Below are 13,936 nucleotides of genomic sequence, written 5' to 3'. Positions count from 1 at the left end.
AAGACGTTTCACTTCTCATCCAAGAAGCTTCTTCAGCTCTGACTGGATGGTGGGGAATGGTTTATATTCCCAGCTGGTCATTTGCATTCTTTTAGAGAGTCACTGATGCCACTTGGAGGTTTGTCTGTGTCCTCAGAATCATCTGAGTGGCGCAAATGGGTGTGGTGCCTTCTTGGAACTGCTGAAAGGACTGTGTCGTAGACTGGAGATAGATGATGTCGTATCCCTCCCCCTCTGTTGAGAGAAGGCTGTTCAATTTTGACCTAGACGGCCTCTTTGACTCCTCTTTCAAACCGGTGGTCCTCTCTGTCCAAAATGTGGACATTGCTGTCTTCAAAAGAGTGGCCTTTGTCTTTTAAATGGAGATGGACTGCTGAATCTTGTCCTAATAGGTTTGTTCTTTTTCGTTGCGCCATGCATTTATGAAGTGGACTAAACTATCATCTTTCCAGATGTTGCTCCTCTCATTTTCATTCCAGACCCAACCTTTCCTCATTGTAGTAGAGATCACATCACATACCTAGAATCATACTAAGACAATATTCTTTCGCAGATCTTTGGAGTCCAACAAAGGAATGGGGACTTGGTGGCTTTGCCTCTCCCTCTCATAGCAACCACTCTGTTTTTTTTTTTTTTTAGATTTTTTTTTATCCTTTTATTATTGCTTTATAACTAACTCAAGGCAGCAAACATGCCGAATATTCTTTCCGCTTCCTATTTTCTCCACAACAACAAGCCTGTGAGATGGACTAAGAGAAAGTGACCGACCCAAGTCACTTCCCCACTCAACTAGTCAGGTTTTTTTATATCTAAGGCAGGACTAGAAGTCACAGTCTCCTGGTTTTAGATCAGCACCTTAACCACTATGCCAGGGGTTTCAAACTTGTGGCCCGCAGGCCAGATGTGTCATGCGCTGGCCACGCCCACCCCCATTTTAGCAAAGGGGGGGAAAGTTGTGATACATCATGTGACAAAGCTGTGACGACGCAAGTTTGACACCCCTGCACTATGCTAATCCCACCTACCTTCCTTCCTTCCTTCCTTCCTTCCTTCCTTCCTTCCTTCCTTCCTTCCTTCCTGCTATTCTCCAAAGCACCTGAGGGCAGGACAAGAAGCAATGGGTGGAAACTAATTAAGGAGAGAAGCAACTTAGAACTAAGGACAAATTTCCTGACAGTTAGAACAATTAATCAGTGGAACAACTTTCCTCCAGAAGTTGTGAATGCTCCAACACTGGAAGTTTTTAAGAAGATGTTGGATAACCATTTGTCTGAAATGGTGTAGGTTTTCCTGCCTAAGCAGTGGGGTTGGACTAGATCCCTTCCAACTCTGTTTATTCTATTCTATTCTATTCTATTCTATTCTATTCTATTCTATTCTATTCTATTCTATTCTATTCTATTCTATTCTATTTCTTCTTTCCTTCTTTCTTTCCTTCCCTCCTTTCTCCCACCCTCCCTCTCTTCCTTTCTTCCTCCCTTCCTCTCTCCCCCCCTTCCTTTCTTCTTTAGATTACCATACAGAAGGGCACAATTAAAAATGGAGGGGGAGCCCTGATTCTTTGCCCTGTCCTGATGATCAGATGAAGGCAACATGCTTATGGCCTTCCCTCACAGTTTAGCATTTGGTAGATGGTGGAAGAGAAGAATTTTGCATGGTGGTTTCTATTTGAGGGATCAGAGAGAGCCAATGGCATGATGCAGAAGCTCTTCACGGATTCGCATGAATGAAATTAAGATTGCCCAATGCAACCAGTTCCATTGCTTAAGACGCCTGTTCCCACAAACCACTATATATTTCCTTCTTATCTCTCTCTCTCTCTTTTTCCCTTCTTTCCCCCAGCGCTGCTTTCATCGTGGTGTGAAGAACTTGGACGACTCTTGTTGCTACGTCATCAGAAAAGCCGGCAAAACGACCCTCCGGGGAAGCTGCCCATGCAAGCACCCATGAACTCCATGAAACCTTCCCTTTCGCATAGGTGAGTCCCGGGCAAATATTTCCCCCTGAAATGACATGTGTGAAATTGGTTCCCATCAGAAAGCGTTCTTTTTATAGTTGCCACTGTAAGGCTTACACCTTCCCAGAAGAAAGCTAGAGCGAGCTTTGTTTTCAGATGCTTGAGTGAAATTCCTGTGTCCTTGTGTCAGTTATAAATGAGTCCCTGAAGCCACAGTTTTCATTTTCCTGACTTATTACTATTATAGATTTAATCTTCAGTTCAATTCAGTCTGGGACTGGTAAAAACTTAACAGTTCAAGTCTTAACCAAGGACCTAAGAGCTGTTAAGGTAACCTCTGAGTATATATTATTATTATCAGCATATGGTGTTGTTACAGTAGCCAAGAGACCACAATGCTATTGCAGAGTAGTAGTTTGGCTTGCCAAGGTACCAGCCCTGTTAGAGGAAACACCTGCTCACTTCTCAAGGTGCACCACAGGTGAGCAAGCTGGCTTCGCTTGTAGTGTCACCAAAGCCCCCCTCCCTTTCCAGAGCTGCCTCGCCAGCCAAAATGCACTCATTGTAACTACAAACAGTCATTAAATGAGGACTAGCCTTTGTGCAAATAGACTTTTAGAGAAGGTGTTTGGGGGGGGAAATTACTGTTTCTGTTTCATAATTACCGGTGGGTTGTCCTCTAGTACTGATAGGTCAGTATCTCAGCAAGATGTTATTTTGATTTTATAGATAAATTATTGTAAATTTTATAGATGAATTATTGTAAATTTTATAGATAAATGAAAACTTGTCATTCATATTGACAAGTCATCGTCGGGGCCCTGTATGTCTATTATTAGAAAAGAATAATGATAACAATACATCATGCAATAATATCTTTTAACACCATCAAACAAGAACATCTGTGTCTCCCAGGTACGATAGGTGGATAAAAATGCTAAATCCAGTCTAGACTAAAAAAAACCTCCCTCTTACAACCCTGTAATCCCATAGACTTGACTGGATGGAGCTGAGCGTTTACTGGCCGGCTGCCCTTCCTGACGCCTATGTGGTGTTCACAGCAGATATATTTTTCTTTGCACTCTAGGACAGAAATATCCATTGCTAGCTAGGATTGAACTCTCAACCTTCTGGGTGGGAGGTGAACATCTTTACCACTAGGCCATCGCGCCGCTCAAATCCACTCTAGGCTATCCAATGTAAATATCTGTTCAGCCAACGATAATATCTTAGATCTTTGGTTAGGACTTGAATTATTAAGTTCACACCAGTCTTAGACTAAGAAGCGAACCTTAGATTGCTCATGCATGCAATAATAATGTTAGTATTATTAAACAAAAACAGCCTATCCTAGGTCCTTGGGAATGACTTGATAGGTAGACAAATATGCCAAATCCAATCTAAATTTCTGGAGACGATACAACCAACCATAATAATAATAACCAATATACGTCGGTGTTTTTGAAAGTGTACTTTAAAAAACAATCAACCGAGGCAAACAAAGAATACAGAAAAGAAGTTGCAAAGCTAGAAGAGGTAGAGAGGAACAATCTCGCATGCCTTCTGGGTATCTTATGACTGGCCATGAACATCATGGCAGGCGTTTTCTAAGAACATGCCACGCTTTCCCAAAGATGCTTTTTTTTTTTTTTCAAGAGGCAACTGGACTTTCTTGTTATTCTCTGAAGACGTTTCGCTTCTTATCCAAGAAGCTTCTTCAGCTCTGACTGGATGGTGGGGAATGGGAGGATTTCTATTCCTTGCAGACAGCTGGTCATTTGCATCCTTTTAGAGAGTCATGGAAGCCACTTGGAGGTTTGTCTGTGTCCTCAGGGTCACCTGAGTGGTGCAAATGGATGTGGAGCCTTCTTGGAAGGGCTGAAAGGCTTTTGCATTCCTTCACTATCTCTGCCTACCTCTATGCAGTCAACTTTTATCTGGTCCAAGACACTCTGGTTTTTCTTACTCTCCAAGGTATCCTTTGGAACCATCTTGAAAACCATCATTCACAGGCTTTCTCATCAGGGGTGTGTTTCACAAATTGTTCAGCGCCGGTTCAGTGCGCACGTGGACGGCTTCCGCGCATGCGCCCAGCCTTCCGTGTATGCACTTTGCTCATGTGCGGGCCAGGGGTGGGTTCTACTTACCTTTACTACCGGTTCACAACGGGAGCATGCGCAGAAGCTTCTGCGCATGCACAGATCATCCATGATGACATCCGGGCGGGTGGGTGGGTGGAGCCTCCTACCACTTTTACTACCAGTTCGTAAGAACCAGACCGAACTGGAAGCAACCCACCACTGGTGCGGGCCTTCCACACTTGCGCCCAGCCTTGAAAACATGGCTAAATAGGATAGCATTACATACAGGCAGGCCCACCTGCAGTCGCTGCTATCGGTTTGTCCGAACCGGCTGAATACCACCTCTGTTTTTCATTTTCCACCTTAAAAGTTATATAGAACATCTGGAAAAACTATTGGGTTAACTATACTGATCTTTGTTGTCCTAAAAATAGCCTTTATCTTTCATAGTTTTATCTGCACTTGCCGTTATCTTCCTTCCTAGACTTAATTTCATCTCAAATTCTCCTGCACTCTGTCCATGTTTATTCTTGAGCTCAGGAAAGCAACCACTTCACTTCTCAAAAATATATTTTAAAAAAAGTTGAGTACTTTTTAAAGGTAAAGTTTGTCCCCTCCCAGTGGCGTCCGACTCTGGAGGGTTGATAAGTTGATAAGCTCATCTCCATTTCCTAGCTGAGGGAGCCAGCATTGCACAAAAGCAATTTCTGTGGTCATGTGGCCAGCATGACTGTATGCTGAAGATGCATGGAATGCTGTTATCTTCCCACCAAAGTGGTAGCTATTTATCTACTCACATTTGCATGTTTTTGAACGGCTGGATTGGCAAGAGCTGGGGGGGGCAGTACTTGAGTCTTGAACTGCTAACCTTCTGGTTGACAAGTCCATCCTCTTAACCACTAGGCCATCATGCCCCTCCTTCACTTCCTACCATCAGTTATAAATTTGTTCTGCCTGCTGACTGATGTTACTGCTATCTTTTTAGCATTTAACTTTCGGCCAGATTTTTCATTCCCCATTTTTTTTTCTTAATATAATAAAATCTTTTCTTTCAGCTAATGAGCTGGATCATCTGCACATTTGAAATCATTAGTGTTTCCATCTCTTGGATTTGAGCCATCATGGAGAAGGCTCTTCTTCTGGGTCCTGCCAGATGTATCTTCTTAGGGGACAGGACCCGCATCATTCCTTGCCTCCCTGCTCTATTGCATCAGATGGATAGCCCTCAGATAAGCCAACCATCCATTGTTTCCATTTGTTACTTCTTGACCTGCCTTCAGGTGCTTTGGAGAATAGGTTGACCCTCTTCTTTGGGTCAACCCCTCAAATATTATCTATGGAGATTCTCAGTCATCCAGATCATGGATGTCTCAAAGGTGCTTTTTCAAGCGGCAACTGGACTTTCTGGTTTTTCTTTGAAGACGTTTTGCTTCTCATCCAAGTTTCCTCTTGAAAAAGCACCTTTGGGAGCCTCCAAAATTGGAACACTGCTGTCCTGTCTCCCCAAGTCCTTCATTTCACTGTACAAGTCTGTCATGTATGCTAGATTTGAAGGATGGCACTGATTTTGACATAAAACAGCATTTTTGGGTTTTGGGGGAAGAATTTAGCAAAATAACTTAGTTTACCGCTTAGGTAGTTATGTCAGCCGAGGGGCTTTAGTGAAGTTGCAGGTCATCCATCCTTCAAGCATGGAACTTGAAGGAAGCAACCACGATTGGTGTGTTTTGCAATCACAAAGCAACAATTGGTTTCATGGGATTCTCCTTTGCATGAAGACATCTGTAGGCACAGTTTCAAGGCGTGAGTGTCAAGTTTCGAGGTCGTCTCAAATAAATTGCATTTCAAACAAAGTCTTTGAAGAAAAACTCCTATTTATTAAGCACGACATTCTAACCCGACTCCAAATGAAGCCAACACTGATGTCCAGCCCCAAACCCCTCCCTTTCCGTTCCCCACTCCCCTGCACTCATTGGCCTCTTCCAAGTCATTCTACCTCTAATCTACTCCCTCAAAGGAATTTCCCCCCTCCCATCCCATCTCCTAGGGGATATTATCTCCAGAGAAAATAAGTAGGTGAAAAGTCAAATGTCCCTTTCCAGACGCCTTTGCTTCTCCTTATGTCAGCACTAGAGTAAATGCAGGTTGAAGTGCTGACAGTGAGTTTGGTTCATCCTGTCTCTCTCTTTGGGGCAGAAAATGTGATTCCATCAAGAAGCTCTCACTTTTATCTGAAATGGGCATCTCTCTTAGTTCAAACTATTCATTGGACTAGAAAAGTAGTAGTTGTGAACAGGTTGTCTGTTTCCCCCCCCCCCGGAAAACAAGGACTGGCATTTAGCCAAACCCTCCATGAGTGAGCACCAAAAGCATCGCCTGGCATATGGCTTCCAGATCCCTTTCCATCTGAGCTCTCAGTAGATGATCATAGACCTGTCACCTCTGGAGTCTAACTGTCCTAGGTTTGTGGCAAGATGCAGGTGGATCCTTGACTTACGACACCAACTGAGCCCACAATTTCCATTTGTTAAGGAACGCAGTCGCTAAGTGAATTTAGCCCCATGTTACAACCTTTTTTTTTTTGCCACAGTTAAGCGAACCCCTGCAGTCATTAAATGGATAATAGAGTCGTTAAGTGAATCTGGCTTCCCTCCAATGACTTTGCTTGTCGGAAGCTGGTTGGGGAGGTTACAAATGGTGACCGACCATCATAAATATATATATTTATATATTTAAGCCAGATTCACTTAACGACTTTGTGTGTGTGTGTGTATACACACATGCACACACAACTGTCCAAACTTTGATCATGCAACCCTAGAGATGCTGCAATAGCCACACATGTAGAAATGGGCCCTCGGTCCAGTTTTTTTTTTTTTCAGGGCCGTTGTAACTGAGCAGTCACTAATCGAACCGTTTGTGTAAGTCAAGGACTTTCTGTACCCCAGAGAAGAATATCAATCTGGAAGAGGGAGGTGTAACAGATACAAACAATACGTAGTCATAATTGGGAGGGGTTTTTGTTTCCCACCCCCCCGAAATATGAGCCTTCCTTGTGTGCCATCCATCCATCCTTATCTATATAGCTGAGCTGCAGAGGAGAAAAAAGCAATTCCAAAAAAAAAAAGAAATTTATTCTCAAAAACCGAGTTACGGAGGTAGGGAGTATATATCTTGAAGGAGTCTCTCTCTCTCTCTCTCTCCCTCTCCTTCTTTCTCTCTCTCTCTCTCTCTCTCTCTCTCTCTCTCTCTCTCTCTCTCTCTCTCTCTCTCTCTCTCTCTCCCTCCCTCCCTCCCTCCCTCTCTCTTTCTCTCTTTCCCTCTCTCTTTCTTCCCTCTCTCTCCTTCTGCTTCTGCCAATCTGTCTTTGGCAGAGAAAGCCCTTTTTTTCACTACTCAGCGGGCATACAAATTAACCAGCTCCCACAAACCCAAGAAAGGCAGGTCTATCCAATATTTCATTCATGCCTGCAATTTGTATTCTTGATTAGCCTGCGCCAAACCTTTTCCTTTCTTCCATTCTCCGTCTTGGCGGGGCGAGGGGGAGGAGAGACCAAAAAAAAAAAAAATCAAACCCAGAAGTAGAATCTTTTTTTTTTTTTCCCTGGCTTCTTTTTCTGACTGTTTAAAGCAATCGCTGACCTCCAGGGCATTATGAATAAACAGCAAAGCTGAGAACAAAAGATTTTCTCTGCCTGCCATTATCTCACATTAGCATAGCCAAGGAGGCTCTGTCTGTGAACAATGCAATTGCCATTCACCGATAATCAGTGAGTTTCCTGCTGGGTTTTTTTTTTTTTTTTTGGATTACCAAGGCAACAGGCAACGATAGCATACTTGGGTGGGTGTTTTGGATTTTTTTTAAAAAAAATAATAATAATTACCCTTATCATGATTGAAGGATCCGTTGAGTTTATAGAATATTAGCTGCACCGATCGGTGAAATGAATACCCCGCTACTTAACTGGGTGGGGTGGGGGTGGGGGGTGAACTGGGAAATTTCTTTCCAAATAGTGGTCCATCAATCAAAGCGTATCCTGGATGATGCAGGGCTGACTGGGGAAATGAGAAGCAAATCAAAATTAAAATTTCGGATAGTAGGCTGAGGATCGTTTGCCATTCAGCATTTTTTGCAACTGAGGTTAACAGGTGGAGCGCTCCCATTATGAGCGTGGCATCATGGTGGGAAAGAAAGAGTGTATTGATATTGCCTTCGGTGTTACTTGGTATTGGGACAATGGCCAGAATTGTGCGGGAGAGATGTTAAAAATCAGCGGAAAGAGACATTAAGGAAGAATTATTTCCTCCCCTTAGTTGTTAGGGATGATGGTGGTGAATAAATCCATGTTTTTAAGTGCTGGAAGACGCCTCAGTAATTATTGTTCTCTTTTCCACCTCTGCTTTGTTGCAATTTGCTTAGCATGATGTTGTCAGGAAGGGGGCGTTGAGAGGGGGGGTTGTAAATTAAAGAGTAACTAGATGTACTGTCTGGAATAAGATTTTTTAGATAGATAGATAAATAGATAGATAGATAGATAGATAGATAGATAGATAGATAGATAGATAGATAAATAGGATAGAAAATAGTAACAACAACAATAATAATAGAGATAGATAGATGGATAGATAGATAGATAGATAGATAGATAGATAGATAGATAGATAGATGGACGGACAGGGTTTAGAAGTTCCCACAGTTAAACTCATTTGGTGGGATGGAGTTAAACTGGAGCGTAACCAGTTTATGTAAGTTGTGTGGTTAGGATGCTGGGTTGAAGGTTAGCAAGCCCATGTTTGGGACCCGAGAGCTGCCAGGGTTGAGCTCCTGTCCTATGCTCCAGCTCCTACCAAGGTCATGAAAGGAACCCCCAACTGGGTGTCCCTCAGGCAATGGTGATGTCACTGGCTAATCCTTTCAACCCGGAAGTGCCTCAGTATTTCTGACATGAGTGCAATGTGACCAGATGACTGAGTTGACTTGACTTGACTTTTGGGGATCCCCCTTAGCACACTGCTTCCTGACTCAAATTAAATATCTGTAAGTGCAAGGAATTAGTTTTCACACGGAGAACCGCTGTCAATATTGTTATTTCCTGCTCACTGCCTGAAATTCTCCACAAATTCCTGTCTAACTTTCTCCTCAGCAGCCCCTCAAACCTTAATGTATACCTTCGTCTTTCCCTGGTTCATCTCCAACCTTCTTCATTGCCTTACTTTCACTGTGTTGAACACATTGCACAGCTATTACACAACTAAGTGCCTCTCTCCCCAGAGTCTTGTTATGAATGCTTCAGCACACAAGGTGCTCTAAATCTCAGAGCTGTAGGCTCTCTAATAGACGTTTCTCCTGCATCTGCCTCCCATTATTGGAATGGAAAAAAAATTCTAAGAAGATGAGCAGATCCACTCTTTGGAGCTGTCTGGGCAGAGGTGGTATTCAGCCGGTTTGGAAGAAATTTTAACGGTTTGCTGAACCGGCAAATACTACCTCTGGCTGGCCCCACCTCCGCCTACCCAGTCACCCCGCCCACCCAGTCGCCAGTCACCCATGTGTGACTGAGTGGGTGTGGCCAACTCGATGTCACTCACGGCAAGGTGCCGCCCCACCAAGCCACGCCCACAGAACCAGTAGTAGAAAAATTTGAATCCCACCACTTCTAGCCCTAGCTAGAAGAAACCTCTTTGAAGAATTTGTTCCGTGGATCAGCTCTTGGGTTAGACCTGACCATCCAGCTGGTAACCAACAGAAAAGGAGAAACAGCTTCCCACATGAGTAGAGGTCTGTAACAAATCAAGATTACTCCAAAAACCATGACCACGAACGGGGATGTCACGATGCCCGTCCTTGCATCGGGGGCTGTAGCATTTGCGTCACGATGTGATGAGATACCTCTGGGAATCCAGTTACAGCATGTCCTTTTGCCTTCTAAAGCAGAGGTTGCATTCCTTCTGAAGAAAGAAATAAAATAGGAATGTAATCTTATGTGATCTTGAAACTTTTTCCTGAGTTTGGATCTAAAACTCAAAGCGAACAGGAAACTAATCAAGGAGAGAAGCAACCTGGAATTAAGGAGGAACTTCCTGACAGGGAGAACAATTAACCAGTGGAACAGCTTGCCACCAGAAGTCGTGGGTGCTTCAACACTGGAGGTTTTTAAGGAAACACTGGACAGTCACCTGTCTGAAATGGTTTAGGGTTTCCTGCTTGAGCAAGAAGTTGGGCTAGAAGACCTCCAAAGTCCCTTTCAACTCGGTTATTCTAATATTCTGTTAATTGTTTTAGCCTCAAGTAGATTGCTCCTTAGTGCAGACTGACTCCAGGTTTCCTTGTAACTTAATCTTCACTAAATCAGAAGGGGTATTTTTTGTGGCTGTTTTACACATCCTTGTTCTGAATCCAAGGAGTTGGATGGAGCAAAATAAGAGGACGAGGAAGAAGAGGTTAGGGATAAAAAGGAAGAAATGGCGAAAGGGAGCACAGTCACAACGAGCAAGCAAACGTATCTGCTGGAAGGAAAAACTAAAAAGGCAAAATAAAATGAGCACGAGAGAGCAAATAATTGATGGATTAACACTTTTGCTTTCATTTTTAAGGGCCAGTTTTTATAGTTTGTCCATAACATCACTGACTTTTCAATCAATACAACTTCCATTCCTCTATCCATATTATAATTAAGGGTGCCATTTTCTACGCTTTGGATAAAATTCCACCTTTCCTGTGTATTATTGCCATGCATTTTAGTAAATAACAATAACAACAACAACAACAATAATAATAATTTTCCTTCCCCCACTCCATACCTGATTCTGTCTTCCTGATGGCTTACCTATATCCAAAAAGTCATGGGAACACAAGAAGAAGAAGAAGAAGAAGAAGAAGAAGAAGAAGAAGAAGAAGAAGAAGAAGAAGAAGAAGAAGAAGAAGAAGAAGAAGAAGAAGAAGAAGAAGAAGAAGAAGAAGAAGAAGAAGAAGAAGAAGAAGAAGAAGAAGAAGAAGAAGAAGAAGAAGAAGAAGAAGAAGAAGAAGAAGAAGAAGAAGAAGAAGAAGAAGAAGAAGAAGAAGAAGAAGAAGAAGAAGAAGAAGAAGATACTTGGTTGATACCTAGGATACTGGCAGCAACCTGTATCAACCATCAGCACCAGTCTGTTGTGACCTAGGCCCAAGTAGTTATTACCAGACACAATCAGTCCTAAACAAACATATTTTATTAGAACAGCTGAGAATTACTTCATTCTCAGCTTAGTCCAAATTAATTCCAAAACAAGTTCTTCATAAACAGTCCTTCGGCCTTATCACCAACCTTTGTCTTCTTTGGCACCCTGCCAAAGGCTTTTCTTGGCAAAACCCCACAAAGTTCAGAAGCAAGAGACAACGACAAGAAACAAATGTAGCAACGTTGTTTTCCTACAAAGATCCCAAGAGCTGTTGCTGCTCTTTTAAGCCTTCTGGGAGGGGGCCAATCATCTCCTGACCTTTCTCCCGAGTCGTCCTTTTTGCTGTAGCTTCTTTTGCCTCATGGCAGCTCTTCGCATGCATGCACTAGGAACAGGCTCCTCCTGTTCCTCTGTCTCTCTGCTATCTGCCTCTGGAGGCTCCGGAATCCCTGCATCGCTCCCAGAGAGCCCTGGTCCCATCTCTGCCTCCGATGCAGAGTCCTCATCCAGGCCTTCTCCGGACTCCAGGACTGGCCCATTGTCCTCCCCAGCCTCCTCACTGTCTGACTCCACTGCCAGCTTTGCAGGCTGCTGGCGGATCACAACACAGTCAATGATATTTGTGATAAATTTTTAAATGTTCAGTTGACTGAGTTTCATGTTTAATGAATAACAGAGAAAATAATCCAGGTGTTTTGGAAGCACAAAATCCACTAACTAACCTATGAGATAAAACTGGTTAAGCACCATAGCGTTATTGGTGTCAGTTGTTTGGTCCAAACCTTTTAATCACCAATGTGCTCTTGGTGAGGTAGCGGTGTAGACAGGCGAGAGGAGAGGGTTTCTTTTTTATTATTAGCATTATAATTATAATTCTCACATGGGAAAACCATTTTCGAATCTCTGGATCAGGGTTGCAACATTAATTCTCTCCTTGGTCTGCCATGGTCTTATCCTGTTATTCTTTGTCCCCTGCGCTGACCGTGAGTACGGTTGAGTTTATTAGTGCAATTACAAATTTCATCAGACCTTTGCACTCCAATCCTGCTTGCTGTCCTCAAGGCGTAATTAGGCATCTTAATTACTCTAGTACTGTTCAACAGGAATAATATTATGAACAGCATTTATTTGCCAAGCAAAAATGTTTATTCTATGAGCCTCTCGTTATTTGTTTCAGGCCCAAATAAGGAAGTTTCCCCTATTTCCATGCTTTAAATAACACTTTGGGATGAAATCCATTTCATCAGAAAAGACTAAATGTCTTTGCCACAATGTACCCTGTTTTCCCTAAAATAAGACCTCCCCAGATAATAAGCCCAATCAGACTTTTGAGTGCATGCACTAAAATAAGCCCTCCTCCCCCCATGAAAATAAGCCCTCCCCAAAAATATTAAATCACATGCGCAGCCGGTCCCCGCTATTTCCTAGGCTTAGGGTTAGGGAGACAGAGTTGGAAATCAGGTAAGATGGCAGGAGGAGCTCTGTCTTGCTCCACATGCCCCAAAATAATAAGACCTCCCCGAAAACAAGGCCAAGTGCTTATTTTGGGGTTCAAAAAAATATAAGACAGGGTCTTATTTTCGGGGAAACATGGTAGTTATTCTTCAAGATGCCACACTGAACTTTGTCCTTTGTATAATAAATAGTCTAGCATGGAAACTGATGGGTGGGTGGGTGGGTGGGTGGAGAGACTTATGGATCCCAAGGAAGAACAGCAGATTCCAACAGCTGAAGCTTTAGTATGATCTTTCTACCAAGCTTTGGAGCTGTTTAATAATCTCATTGTCAACTCACAAAGCATCGCTGGCCTGCTCTCAAGTTGCCATAGGTGAAGCAGCCTGGCATCCAAAACCAAAACCACATTCCAGACATATCTCTCTCAAGGCTGTCTCCCAGAGTTACCCACAGCAGCCGAAGGGAGTGATCTCTACAACCTGCGAAATTGCTCCATTGGCAAATATGATTGATGACACACCCTGTGGGAATGGGGAAAACAGAGTCATAACTGGGCAATAAATTACATGGGGTCAGAGTTGGCTTCACTTGGAACATGCCGACATGAAGTTCCTAATAAATAACTGGGTTTCTTTTGAAGATTGGCTCAAGGTTCATGATTGGAACCCTGACACTCATTCTAACAGTAATGTACAGCTGTGAGAGTTGGACCAGAAGGAAGGCTGAGTGCTGAAGAATTAATGTTGTTGGGGTGGTGGTGTTGCAGAAGACCCTTGGACTGCAAGGAGATCAGATCAGTCAATCCTAAAGGAAATTAACCTTTCTTTGGAAGGACAGATACTGAAGCTCAAGATGAGAAGAAGAGGACTCCTTGGAGAAGACCCTGATGTTGGAAAAGATGGAAGGCAAAAGGAGAAGGGGACGGCAGAGGATGAGATGGTTAGATGGGTCATCAAAGTGATGAGCATGAATTTGGGCAGACTCTGGGAGACAGTGGAGAACAGGGGAGTCTGGCCTCCTATGGTCCATGGGGCCATCTCCCTGGACTCAGTGCAATACCTTAACTATTGTATTCACATATGACTATTGTAGCTTCTTTTCAGGGACTACTGTAACTGAAACAACTCTCCCCTTAACCTCCGTGGTTCGTGCAGTCTTAAATTCACGTTAAAGAGGTCTCAGTCCTCTTTTATGCTTCTTGGGCAGTGGTGGGATTCAGCCAGTTCGGGCCAGTTCAGGTGAACTGGTAGTTAAATTTCTGGCTGTCCCCTCCCTTCCCTGCCCCTTC

The 13,936-nt window shown here is 43.2% G+C and overlaps 1 protein-coding gene across 1 annotated transcript in view; it reads left to right on the top strand.

Annotated features, from left to right (window-relative positions):
• Window positions 1–13,936, top strand: part of ZMIZ1 (zinc finger MIZ-type containing 1) — a 412,625-nt gene that overhangs the window by 332,388 nt on the left and 66,301 nt on the right. Inside the window, exon 7 of the mRNA XM_070946491.1 lies at window positions 1,843–1,978. Within this exon, the coding sequence (XP_070802592.1) occupies window positions 1,843–1,978 (136 nt within the window). The remainder of the gene's footprint in view (window positions 1–1,842; window positions 1,979–13,936) is intronic.

Source organism: Pituophis catenifer, unplaced genomic scaffold (genome assembly GCF_029215685.1).
Source record: "Pituophis catenifer annectens isolate HBS135680 unplaced genomic scaffold, rPitCat1.0.hap2 SCAF_6, whole genome shotgun sequence".
Classification (NCBI taxonomy): domain Eukaryota; kingdom Metazoa; phylum Chordata; class Lepidosauria; order Squamata; family Colubridae; genus Pituophis; species Pituophis catenifer.
The sequence above is the reverse complement of the archived record's forward strand: the minus strand, read 5'-3'. Positions and strand labels throughout refer to the sequence as shown.